General features: G+C 33.8%; 1 protein-coding gene across 2 annotated transcripts; it reads left to right on the top strand.

Annotated features, from left to right (window-relative positions):
* The first annotated feature begins 7,122 nt into the window (after positions 1-7,122).
* On the top strand, positions 7,123-22,211 carry LOC124541228 (probable chitinase 2). Of its 2 annotated transcripts, none has more exons than XM_047119106.1 (9): positions 7,123-7,262; positions 13,063-13,227; positions 14,339-14,534; positions 15,341-15,437; positions 16,390-16,602; positions 17,842-18,036; positions 20,275-20,405; positions 21,268-21,440; positions 21,770-22,211. In XM_047119106.1, exons 1-9 carry the CDS (start codon positions 7,193-7,195, stop codon positions 22,027-22,029), a joined length of 1,500 nt encoding a protein of 499 aa, XP_046975062.1. In that variant the 5' UTR covers positions 7,123-7,192; the 3' UTR covers positions 22,030-22,211. The 2 variants fall into 2 exon arrangements, with proteins under 2 accessions (XP_046975062.1, XP_046975063.1); XM_047119107.1 differs by having other exon boundaries at positions 7,124-7,262; positions 21,773-22,208.
* Positions 22,212-22,393: the final 182 nt, after the last annotated feature.

The raw sequence follows: 22,393 nt of genomic DNA, 5'->3' as shown, positions 1-22,393 counted from the left end.
CTTTTATCTTGATTAGTTGTTTTCAATGAACTTGAGAAAACGCCTTTTATTGTTTATAATAAAACTTCTCAAGCGTGAGCATTTAGTTTTAATTTTGGGATTTCTGTGAATCGTTTTTTTTTTTTTATTAATTCTGTTTTTTGTAAAATACTGAATGTATTATTTAGGGTTTCAACTGGGGATTCTAGTCCTTCAAAAATATATTTCGACAAAGTAAAACGTCAGTAATTTTGGTGACGTCATATTGATGTAAACAACAGTCGTGTACATACGACCGGCAATAATTCAACGCTAACGAATATATCACATTTAGTGTTTTAATAGGAAAATAATGTATTAGAATACCACGCTGTTCCAATGCGGGTTGGTGGAATACACATGACATTCACGATGTTTTTCTAATTAATTAATTAATTCTAAAATTATGTATACAAATTAAGCACACGAATATTCTAATATATGTGTCTGGGTTTGAAACAGCGATCATCGGTTCAGATGGTTCTAACCACTGGGCCATCTCAGCTCAATAATAAAAAACGTAATCATGGATCAGGAAAAATAACGACTTTAAGTTTTGTAGTCATTTAATTGAATATTTTCGTCATTTCATAGTCGAAATGATCTAGGATAATTCGAAGTATTATTGATTCAATTACGGTCTTAAAACACAAACATATACATAGATCGTACATGTCCATATATAAAATGTAGTGAAAAAAACCGGCGACCGGGAGTTACCCTATTCTCACGATTACCATTATATATCCTGTATGTTAATTAACTTTTTACCATCGATATATTGTGTTAAAAATATTGTAATTTCAGTATATCGGGATGGCCAAAATAATATTATCGTTCTATAGTGATGCGCCAATCTCTCTATCTTTTGTTACAATGCCACGCTATAGTCTAATTGTTTTCTAATGACAGCTCAATCATATTTAAAATAAGAAATAGTGTTACATGCCAGTGTTAAACGCTATGCCATATAAAATAATATTAATTACAGTTTTACAAATTATTGATCAATTTTCAGTTTTCAGTTCATCGTGAGGAAACCTTTGTCTGATTTCATCGAAATTCTGCCACATGTGCATTCCACCAGCCCGAATTGGAACAGCTTGGTGGAATATGTTCCAAACCCTTTCCTTAATGGAAAGGAGGCCTTGTATCAGAAGTGGGAAATTTACAGTCTGTTACTTTACTTTTTATTTAATCTTTTTGAGGCTTTGACATATATGTTATGGTAGAGGTAGTTGGATGAGATGTTTTGTGGTAAAATATCTGATGAAGACACGCCGGTCTAGGTAGGTACTGTTAGCATATTTATTTTAATATTATCATATTTTATTGTTTTAATGTATGTTTTAAGTATTATCAGCATAAATAATTCGATTTAAATAGTTGTTACAATTTGCATTGATTGTCAACATCCGGTTTTGACTAAATTGTTTTTTAAAATGGATCGAAACCGGATGTTGCTACAGTCGGAGGAGGGGCGTGTAAACATTAAATACTAGGAAGCCTAGAAATGGTCATTCTTACATTAATCGTCGAATTGGAAGGATCGTAAACCACTTCAGGAGCGATAAAGTATTGATTGTGAGGAGAGTTTTTGTATTATTCCAACAGTACCTATCTACCACCAACTTAGTTTAATGCCTTTTGGGGACTCTAACTCAATAAAAATACTATAATTCTCATCTTCGAAGAACATCAGTTGGAAATTTACAGGCTGTTATTGTTACACCTGCTGCATTTCTTCTCCACTCCATGCTATGCTTTGCTCAGAGCTCCGGTCGAGCTTTTCTTAAAAGACAATAGGTGCAACTTGTATCAATATATATTTTTTTTGCTATTGATTACTACTACTATGGGCGGCATAGACAATGGCGCTGTAAGAAATATTACCCATTCCTTTCATCGCTAATGCGCCTCTAACTTCGATGTGTGTTGGTATTTACTAATATATAAATGTAGTATTTAGTAAAAATGTATGCTGCTTGGATAACAATGAATACTAATTCAACATTATTTTCTATATATATGAAAGCAAAATATTACTCATTAATTCATCATGAAATCTCAATGACTATAATACCTACAAACTTGAAATTTGACAGATAGGTGGTGGTAGGGCTCTGTGCAAGCCCGCCTGGGTAGTTACCACCCACTTATCAAATATTCTACCGCTAAACTACAATAGGTACTCAGTATTGTTGTGTTCCGGCTTGAAGAGTGAGTGAGCCAGTGTAACTACAGGCACAAGAGACATAACATCTTAGTTCACAAGGATGGTGGCGCATTGACGATGTAAGGAATAGTTAATATATCTTTCAGCGTCATTGTCTATGGGTGATGGTGACCACTTACCTACCTATCAGGTGGCTTATATGCTCGTCCGTCAACATATTTGATAAAAAAATAGGTTCCTAATAAGGTGTAGACATCTATCACGTCGATAAGAACGGATTTTATGAAAGTCCATCTCTAAGACAGTAAAAGGGAGATTGGAAGTTGTTGTTTATATATTTTGCACGGGTAAAGTTGCAAGTTCAAAAAGTCTTATCTATAATCCTTAATTGAGTTATATCAATAAAAGGTTTAATTTAAGATTAAAATTAAACCTCATTTAAAAAAAGGAAATAAAAAAAACCCAATCGTGTTGGGACTATTCATGAAGCGACTATAATGTTAAGTTATTCAACGCTGCGTTGTCTTTTTTAATTCTTATTAATTAAAAATCGTATCTCGAAAACTAATTGCCTATCGTAATTCTTAATGGAACAATTATTATTATAAATAAAATTTTAACAAAAAGAAAAACCGACTTCAAACAAAACAGTATTTTAAAACAAATTAAAATGCACTAAAAAGTAATAAAAATAATTGCATATTTAAGATATTTTTGAGAGTCCTCCTAGGTAAAATGAAATGAAAAATATTAGACTACTTAAAAGTCGATTTACGATTATATAACGTAGTTATAGTTATTGTTATATTTGGAGCCGGTGTCAGCCACAGGCACACGCTTCAACAATCAAAAGAAAGAAGCGATACGAGCCTCTTGATTGACCCAGTATAATATCGTATAAAAGGTAATTTGTAAGAAACATTTCTTAAAGTATTCTCGTATTGTTTTTTGATAGGTATAGTATAGGGTTGGCTGACACCGACTCCAAGTATAGCAATAATTATAACTACATTATATAATCGTAAATCGACTTTTAAGTAGTCTAATATTTTTCATTTCATTTTACCTAGGAGGACTCTCAAAAATATCTTAAATATGCAATTATTTTTATTACTTTTTAGTGCATTTTAATTTGTTTTAAAATACTGTTTTGTTTGAAGTCGGTTTTTCTTTTTGTTAAAATTTTATTTATTTTTTGATTTTAAGTGAGGCTGATGTAGACTAACAATTTTTTCTTAATATGGATATATATATTAAGCGTGCCGTTTATATGAATCAGAAACTACTTCAGGAACAATTTCAAAATAAACTTTCGAATAAAGTAAAAATAGACTTTCGAAAATGCGGCTTGAATACGTCATGCGGCATAAACTACAAGGTACCACCCTTCAATGAGCTGTAATCGACCTCAGTAAAATAACTTTGCAAAAGAGCTATTCGTATGCTATGTCGTACATCATATAACATCACATCATATACACAAAATTTAATGAAAGACAGAAAGAAATTCTGCCCCAAATCGCACCCTAACTGTAAGCCGTTTAGGAGTTCCGTCAATACATAGTATAAAACAAAGTCGCTTTCTCTGTCCCTATATCTTTAAAACTACGCAACGGATTTTGATGCGTTTTTTTTAATAGATAGTGTAATTCAAGGGGAAGGTTTGTGTATATAATAAATGAACAATATAGTAAAGAAACACTGACAATTTTAGAAGTTTGCAATGTGATGTCGTAAATAAACAAATTCTTTAGTACATTTAGTATCAGTATTGCACCCGTGAGAAGTCGGGGCGGGTCGCTAGTTGATTATAATATTCGATTATGACAATTACATGAACATAACCACGTTCCGGAAGGTGATTCAAATATCCAAGTAACCCATAAATAAAAGATTCGACCGAGTATTGCTAACGTGCTCCTCAGAATTGTTCCGTTCCCTCCCGTTCCCTTAATTTGTCATAGATCCTGTGCTCAGAACCTTACCAAACTTTTACCAAACTACCCTTAAAGTATATCCTTTATAATAAAAAAAGAATCATCGAAATTGGTTAACGTGATTTTGAGTTATTCACCTATTTGTCACGCATATACATAATGCAAATTTAAGACTTATGTCGTTTTCATATGGATACCATCATCGGAAAAAAAATTAAAAAAAATGGGACCCCACGGGAAGCATTACCTTTCAAACAAAAAAAAATTATCAAAATCGGTCCACCCAGTAAAAAGTTATGAGGTAACAAACATAAAAAAAAAAAAAAAAAAAAAAAAAAAAAATACAGACGAATTGATAACCTCCTCCTTTTTGAAGTCGGTTGAAAATTAATCTGCGTAATAAGAACTGTTTCAAGATATTTTTTGTTCCTTTATTAACTACCAACGCGCCTCGCCCTCGCTTCGCACAGATGCTGATATCAAATATACTACAGATTTATACTTGTTTCTTTACTATATTGTCCATGTATTATATACAAAAACCTTCCTCTCGAATCACTATATCTGTTAAAAAAGTCGCATCAAAATCCGTTGCGTAGTTTAAAAGATCTAAGCATATATACGGACAGACAGTAAGCGACTTTGTTTTATACCATGTAATGATATGCTAACGTGTTGTATCGAATTGTTTAATTATAATAAGAAACTGATCACGGATGGACGGACGAAAAGTAAAACAAAGTCAAAATTTTAAAATTCGAACGATTTTAACGGTTTTTTAATAACTTAAGCTTTATTCATTTCACACAAACACACTCGCACACACACGCTTATAATATATGCTTATGTAAGATACTGATGTGGGAGAGCGGTGTCTTCGGATCCTGCTGCACTTAAAAGAAGGCTCTTTTACCTTTACTGTTTAGACGAAATAAGCTGAATAAATATAAAAATATTCATATGTCGGTTTGCTTTACGACGATAACGCGTATTACATTCTAACCATAACAGGAAAAAAGTCAAATAAACAACTATATTCATAACGATATTCATATGGATTGCGATTTGGCATGTTAAACATCGACGGAACTGTTATCGGAATTCTGGAAGTAAAATTAAAGTAAAGTAAAATAGTAATATATACATATAATAAAATTGGAGTGTCTGTTTGTAATATTAAAATATCCCGTTTTTGCTCAATGCATATGTATGTATACACAGTACATATACCAAAATAACATTTTTTACAATTTTTGTCTGTCTGTCTGATTCTGAACTCTGGAACGACTGGATTTATTTTGACGGGAATTCAGTAGCAGATAACTCATATAATAAGGAGTTACTTAGGCTACAATAATATCTTTTTTGTTAAATTCAAACGCGTACAAGGTCGCGGGTACAGCTAGTTAGTAATATTATTAAAACAACCATTTTAATTTCGCTTTCGTGATCATTCGTCGTCATTTGTGAGAATAACAAAGAGGCACAGGCTTCAGGCTTCCCTAAGAAATGCAAAAAAAATATGTTGGTCAATAAAACAACAACCTGTAAATTTCCCACAGCTGGGCTTAAGGCCTCCTCTCCCATTGAGGCAATAGTTCGGAACTTATTCCATCACGCTGTTCCAATTGTGGAATACACATGTCGCTGAATTTCTATGCAACTTGACACATGCCGATTTCCGCACGATGTTTTCCTTCCTTAATTATAAACAAACATTACTCACATGAATATTCAGCGGTGCTTGCCTGGGTTTGAACCTACACTCATCGGTTAAGAAACACGCGTTCTAACGACTGCACCCTCTCGACTTTGTAAAACTATAGTGGTAATATATTATATTATGTTGTTTAAGTATTTCTTAATGTCAGGATGTAATAAGGATATCCGAACGGTTTGTGAAATATAATTAGTATAACTTGTTCATTATAATGTAGAATTCATTAAAAATATATTCGTGCGATGTTAATTTTTTAAAACGTTCAATGCTGAGTAAGGTCTAAAAAGCTCGTTTATGTCCCCCTTGCGGGGCGTTTAAAAAAAACATATTTCTCTATCGTGCGGTGGCCGTAGCGTATATTTGTTTATAATATGTATAAATATGTGATATATTGTAAAAGTGATAAATATATGTATATGATGCCTAAAGTAAAGTAAAGTAACAGCCTGTAAATTTCCCACTGCTGGGTTAAGGCCTCATCTCATATCTCACGCTGTTCCAATGCGGGTTGGTGGAATGCACATGTGCAGAATTTCGATGATATTAGACACATGCAGGTTTCCTCGCGACGTTTTCGTTCACCGCCGAGCACGAGATGAATTATAAACACAAATTAAGCACATGCATATTCAGTGGTGCTTGCCTGGGTTTGAACCCGAAATCATCGGCTAAGACGCACGCGTTCGAACCACTGGGCCATCTCAGCTCATATGATGCCTTTTGAAAAGATAATGTACGGTGTTTTAATGCGGGGTTTCTTTTCAAACATACCGCAGTGAAGAAATAAAATTCGATTACATCACATCGAGTTTTATATTCTAAGACGTTACGGGGTCTAATAAACCCCGTACCGATATTATGATAGTTATTATACGAGATCTTAACCGCCTCGTACTGCACGAATGGAAAAAACTCCTTCCAGGCAGGATGTATTATACACATATATAATTGTTAGCTAACATGTCTTTGTATTTTTAAATGTTGAAATAGTAAGTTTCTAGCCGCTTCTGATCGGTAGAATATACATTCCATACTGGTGGTATTCTAACAAAATATAGTGTATTAAAAGACTTTTGAATCTTTATTTCTTGAAGAAATAAAGATTCAAAGTGCTGTTAAAATCCAACTTGAATGCCTAAAGTAAATTTTAATTTTGGTCTGTACACATTTTATAGATTATTATATATACATACATATCAAACAGTATATGCTGTAACCACTATCATATATTCACGAATGTATTTGTAATATTTAGGACAGTTTACCTTCCTTGAAGCTTGTTTAGTTGCTATTGATATGGTCACTGGTAGGACCTATGGTTGGTTTTAGTTTATTAGTAAAATGATTTGCAGAACAAGTTTATTTTTAACTGTGACCGTATTTTTGACTGTAGGTGCAACCAATATTGAGGGTGAGGTGTATTTAATATTCTTATTATTATTAGTATTACCAAGTTAATAATTAATAATAATGTTATTAATAAATATCATCTAGATGACTTACTTGATTAACATAAGAATTAATAACATTAAATGCTTAAATATATAAAAAAATATATGAATTAAAAATAATACTTGACCGCGTGCAATGCTGGCAAGAATGCTAGCAGCTTTCCACGTTGAATCGGATTGAAGAATGTTACTAGGTATGCCAAATCGCTTGAAATAAAAGCCTGTATGTGCATAAATACACTACTTTTTGTTGTAGTCAAAAATACCTAGTAGTTTTGATTTTAAAAGCGTACAAAGTTTCGAAAAATATCGAGTCCCGCTAACAGCCGCGCGAGTGCTGTGACGTCATTTTTTAAAGTGTCGGGAAGCGCACCGCTTAGTATCAAGTCGCCAGCTCTTTTTCAACCGACTTCCAAAAGGAGGAGGTTATCAATTCGTCTGTATTTTTTTTTTTTTTATGTTTGTTACCTCATAACTTTTCACTGGGTGGACCGATTTTGATAATTTTTTTTTTGTTTGAAAGGTAGTGCTTCCCGTGGGGTCCCATTTTTTTTTAATTTTTTTCCGATGATGGTATCCATGTGAAAACGACATAAGTCTTAAATTTGCATTATGTATATGCGCGACAAATCGGTGAATAACTGAAAATCACGTTAACCAATTTTGATAATTCTTTTTTTATTATAAAATATATACTTCAAGGGTAATTTGGTGAAAGTTTGGTAAGGTTCTGAGTACAGGATCCATGACAAAGTAACGGAACGGAAGGGAACGGAACAATTCTGAGGAGCACGTTAGCGATACTCAGTCGAATCTTTTATTTATAGGTTATTTGGATATTTGAGTCACCTTCCGTAATGTGGTTATGTTTACGTAATTATCATAGTCAAATATTATAATCAACTAGCTACCCACCCCGGCTTCGCACGGGTGCAATACTGATACTAAATATACTACAGAATTTGTGTATTTACGACATCACATCGCAAACTTCTAAAATTATCAGTGTTTCTTTACTATATTGTTCATGTATTATATACACAAACCTTCCCCTTGAATCACACTATCTTTTAAAAAAAACCGCATCAAAATCTGTTGCGTAGATTTAAAGACATAGGGACAGAGAAAGCGACTTTGTTTTATACTATGTAGTGATGGAACTCCTATACGGCTCGCAGTTAGGGTGCGATATGGGGCAGAATTTCTTACTATCTTTAATCAAATTTTGTGTATGTGATGTGATGTCATATGATGTACGAAATATAGTTGGTCTTTTTCAAAGTTTTTTTGCTGAGTTCGATTACAGCTCTTTCGAGGGATCCTTGTAGTTTACGCCGCGTGACGTATTAAATCCGCATTTTCGAAAGTCTATTTTTGCTTTATTCGCAAGTTTCCTTTGAAATTGTCCCCGAAGTAGTTTCTGACTCATATAAACGGAACGCTTAATCTATCCATATTAAAAAAAATTAGTTAGTCAACATCAGCTTCACTTAAAATCAAAAACTAAATAAAAAATTTAACAAAAAGAAAAACCGACTTCAAACAAAACACTATTTTAAAAAAAATGAATATGCACGAAAAAGTAATAAAAATAATTGCGTATTCAACATATTTTTTAGAGTCTTCCTAAGTTAAAAGAAATGAAAAATATTAGACTACTTAAAAGTCGATTAACGATTATATCATGTAGTTATAATTATTGCTATATTTGGAGTCGGTGTCAGCCAATAATACCCTACAGTATATCTATCAAAAAACAATACGAGAATACTTTAACAAATATGTTTTTTCCAAATTACCTTTTACACAATAATATCCTGGATCAAGCAAGGGGCTCGTATCGCTTCTTTCTTTTGATTGTTGGGGCAAGGGCACCGTGGCTGACACCGGCTCCAAATATACCAATAACTATAACTACATGATATAATCGTTAATCGACTTTTAATTAGTCTAATATTTTTCATTTCATTTAACTTAGGAAGACTCTAAAAAATATGTTGAATACGCAATTATTTTTATTACTTTTTCGTGCATATTCATTTTTTTTAAAATAGTGTTTTGTTTGAAGTCGGTTTTTCTTTTTGTTAAAATTTTTATTTATTTTTTGATTTTAAGTGAAGCTGATGTTGACTAACTAATTTTTTTTAATATGGATAGATTAAGCGTTCCGTTTATATGAGTCAGAAACTACTTCGGGGACAATTTCAAAGGAAACTTGCGAATAAAGCAAAAATAGACTTTCGAAAATGCGGATTTAATACGTCTGCCCCATTCTGCCCCATATCGCGTCCTAACTGTGAGCCGTATAGGAGTTCTATCACTACATAGTATAAAACAAAGTCGTTTTCTCTATCCCTATATCTTTAAATCTACGCAACGGATTTTGATGCAGTTTTTTTAATAGATAGTGTGATTCCAGGGGAAGGTTTGTATACATAATACATGAACAATATAGTAAAGAAACACTGTTAATTTTAGAAGTTTGCAATGTGATGTCGTAAATAAACAAATTCTGTAGTATATTTAGTATCAGTATTGCACCCGTGCGAAGCCGGGGTGGGTAGCTAGTTGATTATAATATTCGACTATGATAATTACATAAACATAACCACATTACGGAAGGTGACTCAAATATCCAAATAACCTATAAATATAAAAGATTCGACCGAGTATCGCTAACGTGCGCTTCAGAATTGTTCCGTTCCCTTCCGTTCCGTTATTTTGTCATGGATTCTATGCTCAGAACCTTACCAAACTTTCACCAAACTATCCTTGAATTATATATTTTATGATAAAAAAAGAATCATCAAAATTGGTTGACGCGATTTTCAGTTATTCATCTATTTGTCGCGCATATACATAATGCAAATTTAAGACTTATGTTGTTTTCATACGGATACCATCATCAGAAAAAAATAAAATTAAAATGGGACCCCACGGGAAGCACTACCTTTCAAACAAAAAAAAAATTATCAAAATCGGTCCACCCAGGAAAAAGTTATGAGGTAACAAACATAAAAAAAAAAAATACAGATGAATTGATAACCTCCTCCTTTTTGAAGTCGGTTGAAAATGAACAAATGAATAAACTAGCCAAATTATACATAAAACACATAAAATTTATTAATCAAATATTTTATAAAAAATAATACTCGAGGTCATTTTTGTCACACTTTTTTCGTCGTTTTCACGGATTATCGCAACACTTCGCGAATAACTCTTAATCTTAATGAACACCATGAATTTTATCCTTTTTTTTCGCATTTTAACATCATTTGGAACTATAAAAAACAACATTTCCGGTAGTTGCATTTTTACATTTAAGTATGATTTTCTTGTATTTGGATTGGACATTTTTAAAAGTATTTAGGTATAAAATTGACGGCGCGTGCGCGCAATTTCGGGCGGGCTGAGTGAGCCAGACTGAGCGTGTTGTACAATGACGTCACACCGTCACCGACAGTCCGCGTCGTACGTTACAACTTGTTTTACTTATAACTCGGAAACTAATTGACGTATCGAATTAATTCTTTCATTGTTATTTTTATTTTTGACAGAAAATATACAGTGCCATTAATCAAAATTAGTGAACATTGTTCATTCCAATCCTCTGAGCAAAAAACAAACCAAAAAATTCTAGACCACTTCAGATTGAATGCAAAGATTTTATGTTTTTCTTCTATTATATTTCGATATTTCTTCTAAGTATGAATTTTATGAATTAAGTCACTAATTATCTTATAACATATTATATGGTTGGCGAGTTTGTAAAGAAGACATACTTAGTATATACTTAAAAACAAAGATTAACACTCACCATCAAGTAGCAGAATAAGTAATTAATTACCATTAGAGTCACGGGATGCCTTAGGGATTTTCTGTGACTTATCCAAAGCCTTTGATTGTGTTCAACATGAGACTCTGGTCAGGAAACTTTATCACTATGGAATTAGAGAATGTGCGCTCGACCTTCTGACTTCTTATCTTAACAAAAGAATTCATAGGGTTGACGTTAAAGGAAAAAGGTCTCCTGGGGTCTCAGTTGGTATGGGGGTCCCTCAGGGATCAATTCTTGGACCTTTTCTGTTTCTCACATATATAAATGACTTGCCCTTTCTTGTTGGGAACAAACATGATATAGTATTGTTTGCTGATGGAGACCTCCTTAGTTTTTAAAATTAATAGAAAACAGGTACAGTACGACGAAGTAAACAATGCTATAGCTGATATAGTACATTGGTTTAGCATAAATAATCTTAGACTAAATAATAATAAAACTAAAATTGTGAAATTTAGTACACCAAATGTACAAAATGTAAAAGCCGATGTTCTCATCAACGGGGAATCGATGGATCCAATTGATTCTGCTGAGTTCCTTGGCCTCACTGATGATGCCAAGTTGCAATGGGGCCCCCGTATTAACGGATTGGCGAGTAGACTGAGTTCTGCGGCATTCGCGGTCAAAAAGATTAGATTATGTACCGATGTTGATACGGCGGCTAAAGAATTGTTAAGGAATAAATTTAAAGAAATCAAGATATTGACTTCTCAATATATGTATATATATTCTCTAATGTTATGTATGTACGAAAAAATATTAATGATTTCGTGAGAAAATGTGATACTCATAAAATTGGTACAAGGAACAAACACAAACTTGTTACTCCTGTTACTCGACTGCGTAGAGTCAGTAACTCCTTTGTGGGGCAATGTCGTATACATTGTCCCACAAAGGAGTTACTGACTCTACGTTTTACAACAGGATCCCAGAAGGCGTTCAAAATGCCTCTGTTGCCAAATTTAAAAAAAAATATTAAGGAACGCTTGTGTGCAAAATATAGATAGCACACCTTGGGAATGAAACGATCGCCTCCTGGCTATTTCATCTCATATTAAATTGTTTATTTATATAATACATAAAAAAATCCCGCTGAGTTTCTTTCGCCGGTTCTTCTCAGGTCAGGGTATTTTCTTTCCGAACCGGTGGTAGTGTTTCAATTGACCATCAATAAGAAAGTGTAATGCTTCTATATTGAATAAAGTTATTTGAGTTGAGTTTGAGTTTACCGTAATATAAGACACTTATACAAACCAATCTCATTTTTTTATGGTGTATGTTGGCGGACGAGCATATGGGCCACCTGATGGTAAGTGATCACCATCACCCATAGACAATGACGCTGTAAGAAATATAAGCTATTCCTTACATCGTCAATGTGCCACCAACCTTGGAAACTAAGATGTTATGTCCCTTGTGCCTGTAGTTACGCTGGCTCACTCAGCCTTCAAACTGGAACACAACAATACTTGGTACTGTTATTTGGCTTGTTAGGAGGAGTTATCGAAATGTTAAAGCATTTTTTCTGGTGTTACAAATATTAAAAGATATCTGTGCTAACTATTCATCGAAATTTAAAATTATCAAATCGTTTGTAAAAAATACATTGGTAGAAAAAGCATATTATTCAATACAATATTTTATAGATGATAAAAAAGCGTGGAGTTAATATCTGTTGACTTCCACGCAGGATATATCAATTTCAATAATTGTATTTAACTAACATGACTTTGTATTTTTAAATGTTAAAAAAGAGTAACTACTGATTTTCTTACCGGTTCTTCTCGGTAGAATCTACTTTCTGAACCGGTGGTAGCTTCACTTGGTTGTAAAATGACGATTCAAAAGTGCTTGTAAGAGCCTTCTTGAATAAAGTTTATTTTGATTTGATTTGATATTCTTATTATAAATATCTTTTTCAGGTCCTAAGCATGGTAAAGTTGCGGCATGCTACGTAGCCTCTTGGGCCATATTCAGAAGCCCTCCTTTTAGTTTCTCAGTATCAGATATAGACCCGACATTATGCACTCACATTGTCTATGCTTTTGCTGGTTTGGATGAAGAATCTTATACTATTAAAAGTCTCGGTAAGTTATATATGTGAAACTTATATTTGACTACCGGCCGGTCCCGGTTTCGCACGAGTGGACATAAGTAAAATAAAACGATTTTGGTTGTCTTTTTCCGATATGCTTAAAAGTTTTCGTTTTATGACAAGTGGGCGTATATCTGGGGGCATGGCAGTGCCCCAGCCAAGTCTCGAGCAAAACGGGCACGGCCGTACCATCTTTTCTCGAAGAGATTAGCGGCTGTTCCCCCCCCCCCTATATCTTCGACGTGAACAAAGCTAGGAGTTTAGGTTTTCAGTAATTAATAGTAGGCATTAGTACAAGCTTAAGTTTGAAATTACATGCTAATTGAATTAATAGTTTAGGTTTTACGGTCGATCAAAGTTACACCATTTTGTCACTTACTGACTCACTGACCTATTATCTAAAATCTTAGGTACTTCTAGCAGACTTAGAAACTTCAAATTTTGCACCAAGATATATATAGTCTCTCTCATAAAAAGGAATAATTATAAGTGACCATCATGATTCACACATAACAAATAATCTGATTACAGGTCTCTTCAATAACATTTGCACTTAATTCTAGACATCACTATAATTATAATATAAAGAAAACTATTGATACAATTATTAAATGTAGATTTATGACTAGAAAATAATTTAAATAGGACCGCATTGAGAGACATGGCATTTTTTAATATTTAATGTTTTCGGTGGGATTCAAACTGTTGTCCACAAATTTAATAGATTTTTAATTGAACAAATGAATTATACAGATAATTTTACTGTTGTTATAGATACTTTTACGTTAAAATATCATATACACAAAGACATATAAAAGTATCTATAACAAAAGAATAAGTGTTGGAAAGTAGGGATTCGTAGTATACGTTTTGCGCGGGAAATCTTAAATGTAACTGCATTCAAAATGGCTGCCTCGCTACTGTCGGCGCCGTTCAACTCCCATTGACACTATACCAACCAATATGAAAAACAAGATGGCGCACCATGCGCCGTCAATTAATTTTATCGTATCCATTGCCGAGACTTGCAAATAAACAATCAATATTATTATTTAATTGTCTAGTTGCATGTAATAAGCAATTTTAATACATTTTTATTTCAGATCCATGGCTTGACATAGATCGAAATAACGGTAATGGTGCATATAAAAATCTGACCAGAATCAAAAAGGCTTATCCCCATGTAAAAATAACTTTGAGTCTTGGTGGCTGGAATGAGGGTTCCGTGAAATTCTCCAGGATGGCCAGTGACAAATGGAAAAGAGCCACATTTATCAGAAGCGTCATGCAACATCTTGAGTGAGTACAGCTTGGTAGGAGTGTAAATGATCAGAGGCTGGTACTATCATTAAGTAAATTTGGTCATGTCATTTGAGCTGGACAAACTTTTATTAAAGTCTCACCTTTCTTGGTGGTAGGGCTTTGTGCAAGCCTGTCTGGGTAGGTACCACCCACTCATCAGTTATTCTACCGTCAAATAACAGTATTCAGTATTGTTGTGTTCCGGTTTGAAGAGTGAGTGAGCCAGTGTATCTACAGGCACAAGGGACATAACATCGTAGTTCCCAAGGTTGGTGGCACATTGACGACGTAAGGAATAGTTAATATTTCTTACAGCTTCATTGTCTATGGGTGATGGTGACCACTTTATATCAGGTGGCCTATATGCTCGTCGCCAACCTATACCATAAAAAACCCCAAACTCTCATATATTAAATAAATAAATAAATATTGGACAACATCACCTACTTTACTCTGATCCCAATGTATGTAGCTAAAGCATATATGGAAAATCAGAATAAACGGCGGTACCACACCCAGACCCAAGACGACATAGAAAACTAATGAATTTGTTCGACATCGACTCGTCCGGGAATCGAACCCACGTAATGGCATACCCATGAATAACGGTGCACAAGATATTCGACCACAGATGCTGTCATATTATTTTAATATCAAACATTAATACTGAGTATTGTTATGTCCAATTTAAAAGGATGAGCTTGCCAATATTATTACAGGCACAAGGAACATAACATCTGTGTTCCCAGACAGCATTGCTCAAAGCAAAAAGGTTTTACCCTCAATTTTTTTCTTTCCCTTAGGAAATACGGATTCGATGGTCTAAATGTTATGTGGAAATATCCAACATTGAGAGGGGGCAGTCCTGAAGATAAAAAGAACTTCGTCACTTTAACCAAGGTAGAAGATCGCATACCCAAATACAACAACAACAACCTGTAAATTCCCACTACTGGGCTAAAGGCCTCCTCTCCCTTTGAGGAGAAGGTTTGGAACATTTTCCACCACGCTGTTCCAATGGTGGAATACACATGTGGCAGAATTTCTATGAAATTTGTCACATGCAGGTTTCCTCACGATGCTTTCCTTCAACGCTGAGCACGAGATGAATTATAAAGACAAATTAAGCACATGAATCAGCGGTGCTTGCCTGGGTTTGAACCCGCAATCATTGGTTAAGATGCACGCGTTCTAACCACTGGGCCATCTCTTATCCCAAAATTAATTCCCACTCCCAAATGTTTTTCTTAAATTAAATACCAATTTCGCCATACTGAATTAGTATAAAACAAAGTCGCTTGCCGCTGTCTGTCCGTATGTACACAGCGGATTATGATGCAATATTTTTAGTAAATATAGTGATTCAAGAGGAAGGTTTATGTATATAAAACACGGACAATATTGTAAAGAAACACTATCAATTTTAGTAATTTCTAATGTGATGTCGTAATTAAATAAATTCTGCAGTAGAATGGGTAGGTACCACTCACTCATCAGATATTCTACCGCTAAACAACAGTGCTCAGTATTGTTGTGTTCCGGTTTGAAGGGTAAGTGATCCAGTGTAACTACAGGCACAAGGGACATAGCATCTTAGTTCCCAAGCTTGGTGGCGCATTGACGATGTAAGGAATAGTTAATATTTCTTACAGCGTCATTGTCTATGGGTGATGGTGACCATTTACCCTCAGGTGGCCCATATGCTCGTCCGCCAATATATTCCATAAAAAAATAGTATCAGTATTGGACACGCAGCAGTGGGAAATTTACAGGCTGTTGTTCTTGTTGTATGACATCACACTACGAGTTTGAGCAGTAACGATTAAACTACACAGTTTAATTATGATTTCAGGAATTAAAAGAGGCCTTCATACCATATGGTTACATATTAACCGCGACATTGGCGAATATCAAAGAAATAATAAGTGCAGCTTATGATTTAGAAAGCCTGAATCGTAATCTAGACCTGATCTATCTAATTGGCTACGATTATAATGGACCCTGGAATAAAATTGTTGGAGCATCTGCCCCGTTAAGGGGCTTAAGTAAGGATGAAAGGAATGTGGTATGATGATATTTATTATTATTTTTATCTATACATATAATAAAATTGGAGTATCTGAATGAGATATTAAAATAGCCCTTTTTTACTCAATGCATATGTATGTATACACGGTATACATACCAAAAAAATATTTTCTACAATTTTTGTCTGTCTGTATATCTGTCTGTTTCCCGCTAATCTTTGGAACGGCCGGACCGAATTTTGACAAGATTTTCACAGGCAGATAACTGATATAATTAAGGAGTAACTTTGGCTACAAATATTTTTTGTTAAATTTAAACGTGTGAAGGTCAAGGACACAGCTAATTAATCTTAGATGTTAACGATTTTTGAAAACATCCAAAGATACATCAACACAACATACAGTTCTGCTCTTGGTATAAACCTTACTATAGTCCATTCCGGGAGACGAACTCCTAGGACAGAAATTACTTGCAATCTATTAGTCGATGCTCATGGCTACACATAAGTGAGACAAATGCGAGATATAAGCCAATTCTAAGATGATGGAAGGATAGATTTGGTACTATAAAATATCTATGAATATTGTATAGATAACAAAAAAGGATAGATGTTTAATTTTGGACTTTCAGGCAGGATATCTAATATAAATTTAATTGTATTTGATTGACATAATTTGTTTTTCAAATGTTGGAAAAGTGTACTAAAATAGTAAGTAGTAATAGTGATAGTATTTCCACGGCAGCTGGAATAGTAGGTAATAGTAGGTAATTTATGTTTTATGTGAATACTGTACAAACGAATTCTGTAAAATTGTTATGTTACTTAAAATGCTTATAAAAAATGGATGAATTAAATTTGATATAAGTTAAATCTTAAAAAAGTTTTGTGAAAGTTTAAACGGTATACAGTATAATAAATGTGTTAAATATTATGTAAAACCCAATGATATTCAAATAAACAGATATGTTATACCCATACTAAACAACAGAAAAAAGTGTGCCGCGCCGGGAACCGTTTATTTTCATTTCACAAAAGGATAGCTTGATAAAAACAATAAGTAAAAGGGATAACTAGATGTTTTAATTACGCCAAACGTATTACTACATAATTATGATGTATTATAACGTATTACTGGCATAATTATGATGAAAACGACTAAAGGCAAACGTCCCAATTAGGACGTTTTCTAGTCTTCACTTTTTGCGCGTTAACGACATATCTGTTTACTAGAACATCATTGGTAAAACCTGAGCTAAATATGACATTTTTTTTTAGGAATACACAATAAAGTACATGCTGTCACATGGAGTGAGCCCTGAGAAGTTAGTTCTTGGTTTACAATTCCACGGGAAAACGTTTATTTTGAAAGATCCCAACGTCGAAATTGTTGAATTTGGTAAAACTCTAGCAGTAACCGATGTTTTTGCTGGACCGTATCTCAATGGAGCTAATATGTACGGATATACTGAGGTATGTGTCATAAAACTACTCACATAACATTTAATTATGTCTTTTTAAATAATAAATAAATATTAAATATGAGACAACATCACATACATTACTCTGATCCCAATGTAAGTAACTGAAGCACTTCTGTTATGGAAATCAGAAGTAACGACGATACCACAAACACCCAGACCCAACACAACATAGAAAACTAATGGTAGTCTACATCGACACGGCCGGGAATCGAACCCGGGACCTCAGAGTGGCGTACCCATGAAAACCGGTGTACACACCACTCGATCAAGGAGGTCGTCGTCTTATTCATTATCCGCTAATTGTATATTAATTATATACTTCTACTGAGTCTCGGGGGCGCAAGAATAGACAGACTGGGCAGGACTATTGTTTTTTCGTTTTGCTCTTGTTAAGATTCCGCTGGGCCCCTAGCACTCGATTCCAATACAAACGTACTTACATGCTAGTATCATTAATAACATACATCGCACTCATTTTTTTGGCAACGCACGAGCGTATTTGTGTTTAGTGTTTATCGTTAATGGGCAACGCATTTGCAACAGTGAACCTGCGTTTAAGTTTTAGTGAGTGAGACAGTAAAATAGGCAAAGGGTCTGCTTAAATAGGGCGCAGTTATAGAAGCTCGCACGCAGAAAAGGCTATTTACGGCACTGCTTTAACCGCCCATCACAGAACCTCGTTTTTGTTCTCCACCCCCCGTTCAAAATCAACCGCCTTTAGTTTTTCTCGTGCCAGGTAGTACCAGTCGCCCACCACGCCACGAGAGGAAGTGACGGGCGTCCCACAATACGGTGTCGATAACCGAATCAATGATCATACACCATCATATAAATATTATATATTTTTTATATTAGTTAAATATTATTATTTCAATTTAAAAATATATATTTAAAAAATCATGACATAAGTGAAAATGGAGATACATCTGTGGTTACAATCCATTCAAGCATCAGCTTAAAAAACTCTCTTAATAGATATTTTCTTCTCTAATTGTATTTTAATAAATTTCCACAGACATCTTTAACTTTGTCGTTTCATAAATTCAAATCATTGGTAAAAAAATACATTGATAAAGAAGGCATATTATTCAATACAAGATTATACAGACGATGAAAAAGCGTGGAAACATACATATACAGGGTTATTGGTAACTCGACGTATATCCGTTAGGAGGTGATAGGGGTGACTATTTGCAATAATTTATCCCATACGCATAATCCAAAAGTGAACCATTTTTGAGTTATTACGTTCTATAGCTTTTTTCAAAATTTGTCAAAAGTACAACTTCTAAAATTTATTTAAAAAAAAAAAATCAATAAAAATCTATTGTTATCTTTTGTTTTATAAAAACGATTAAACACTGGATATTTGTCAATATTTAAACAATAATTATCGGTCCAAATTTAAAAATGTGAAGCGGAAAACGAATTTATTTCAATATTTGTTTGATTTCTTTTTCCTCAGAAATGCCTTAAACACTAAAAAAATCATTATGAAACTTGTTCTGCAAATTTTAAAAACATTACCGTTTCACCCGTTATCACCCGCAGAAGATTGCTAAGTACAGATTACACAATTATTAGAATAAGAATTTCCAATACATAACTTTCCATTCAGAGACTTCTTCGTGAGGATAATTTGGTAACTACCAATAACCCTGTATAATTGTGTTTAAGTGATATGAAAGTATTTTTAAATGTTGAAAAAGAGTAACTACTGAGTTGCTTGCCGGTTCTTCTCGGTGGAATCTACTTTCCGAACCGGTGGTAGCTTCACTTAATATAGTGGTTAAATGACGATTTAAAATTTCTTTTAAAAACCTACTTGAATAATGTATATTTTGATTTTCATTTTTGATTGTCGTCAATCGGATCAGCCCGGTGTCCTTTTATGACCTCCGTGGTCGATTGGTGTGTACGCCGGCTTTCATGGGTACGCCACTCTAAGGTCCCGGGTTCGTTGTCTTGTGGTACCGTCGTTACTTCTGATTTTCCATAACACAAGTGCTTTAGCTACTTAAATTGGGATCAGAGTAATGTATGTGATGTTGCCTCATATTTATTTTTATTTATTATTATTTTACTTTACGTCACCAGTATTCTCAATCCGAAGGTCACATTTGCCATTTCTAAGTATTAATATAATCCTGACTAAAATGGTCATTTCAAAGTGTACGAAAAAACTGTTTGGATAAACTATGTTTTGTCATACATTTTTTCTATCCAGGTATGTCTAGAATTGAAAAATAATTCCAAGTGGGCTTATCACTGGGATAGAGATTCTTCAACGCCGTATTTGCGCGACGGACGTCGAATTGTTTCCTACGATGACTCTCGATCTATTGCCAATAAAGTCCAGTAAGATATTAAACTATTAGATAATCATATTATGTCAAAACATTCAGTTAACGAATAAATAAAATAAAATTACATTTGTTATTCATATGCAGTGAAAAAAGAGAAATGTGGAATCAATTATCTTTTTTTGTGCTATTGGTTGGCGGTCGAGTATATACGCCACCTGATGGTGAGTGGTCACCATCGCCCATAGACAATAGCGCTATAAGTAACATTAACCATGGCGCCAATGCGCCACCAATATGAGCTAGGATGTTATGTCCCTTGTGCCTCTACTTACACTGGCTCACTCATCCTTCAAACCGAAACACAATACCAAGTATTGTTGTTTAGCGGTAGAATATCTGATGAGTGGGTTGTACATGCCACCTACCACCTACCACCGAATAATATAAGTAAAGTATTTGTGAAAAAAAAAAAAAAAAATTCCGTAGAAATTTTTAACTTTGCCGTTTAGTAAATTCAAATCGTTTGTAAAAAATACATTGGTAGAAAAAGCATATTATTCGATACAAGATTTTGTAGATGATAAAAAAGCGTGGAGTTAATACCTGTTGACTTCCAAGCAGGATACATTAATTGAAATAATTGTATTTAATTAACATGACGTTGTATTTTTTAAATGTTAAAAAAGAGTGACTACTGAGTTTCTTGCCGGTTCTTCTCGGTAGAATCTACTTTCCGAACCGGTGGTAGCTTCACTTAATTGTAAAATGACGATTCAAAAGGGCTTATAAAAGCCTACTTGAATAAAGTTTATTTTGATTTGATTTGATTTGATTGTGAAGGTATGGGACAAATTTTGATGTAAGGCGATTCAATTGATATCAATATAGCGTTCTATTTTCTATATGAATTACAGATTGGCGATGGACTATAATCTCGCTGGTGTTATGGTTTGGAGTATAGACTTGGACGATTTTGGGGGTTTCTGCGATATCCCGAACGATACTTACACAGATTTCGTCGAGAGATTTAATGAGAGAACGCAGGACAAACTGTGGCAGGATTCATTCAAGAGCTTAAATACTCAGGGTATGTTTCAACAACCAAAATTCCATCGAGGAATCAACCATATACTTTTGTGTTCTTCTAATTAGCCATGTGTGCTAATGACTCTTGTGTTTGGAATTACATTGCTAAACTAACTTATAAGCCCTGATCAGACCGTGGCAATACAATGCCTTTAGTTTTAATAACTAATTTTCGACTAATGTAAACTAATTCCGCTAATTATTAATGTCCCTGAATGTTGCCTGACTTGTCGAACTTGCCTTACTTATAAGCATCGGAGAGTATCATTACGATGCTGTTAACTTATGTCTAATCGACCAAATAACATACCAATTTCTCACTAATTTCAGCAGATTTGGACGGAAAAATATATGGTACTTCAAAAGGTAAACCGACTCTGAAATTACCAAGAAATAATTACAAAAATTATCCTCTTATGAGGACAATCCATAACGCCATAGATGTAGCCTTAGAAGAGAAGAAGATAGTAGATGCAATCAAACTGGTTTCAACCAGTATGGAAGATAGGAGTAGAGGAGACTTCAGTGACAAACAGACGCTATGTTACAAAACATACTATGAAGTCTGTTTGACCGAACCAGAATATTGAAATGAAAAAGAAAAGAAGAGATGAAAGAGTAATTTCCATTATGTCCCACATTATTCTGCATATCGCCAAAACTTATTAAATCTTTTATGTCATAAATTAATATATGTATGTGTATTTTCCTAATTAATTTAATGTTTTGAAATACTTATTTTGTTATTGATTCGATGTTTTTATTTAAAACTATTTGCGGAATTGTATTCAATATAAAAGTAAGTTATTTTTTGTAAAATGATTTAAAAATAAATTTTGTCACACTAAGGCCGTGTTTAAATTATTACTGCAACCCTTGGATGACGTTAATGTTCCTTACATAAAATAAAAATGGAGTGTCTGTTTGTAATATTAAAATAGCCATTTCTTACTT

Source organism: Vanessa cardui, chromosome 27 (assembly GCF_905220365.1).
Source record: "Vanessa cardui chromosome 27, ilVanCard2.1, whole genome shotgun sequence".
NCBI lineage: Eukaryota > Metazoa > Arthropoda > Insecta > Lepidoptera > Nymphalidae > Vanessa > Vanessa cardui.
Note: the sequence above shows the minus strand (reverse complement) of the source record. Positions and strands in the feature narration are given on the sequence as shown.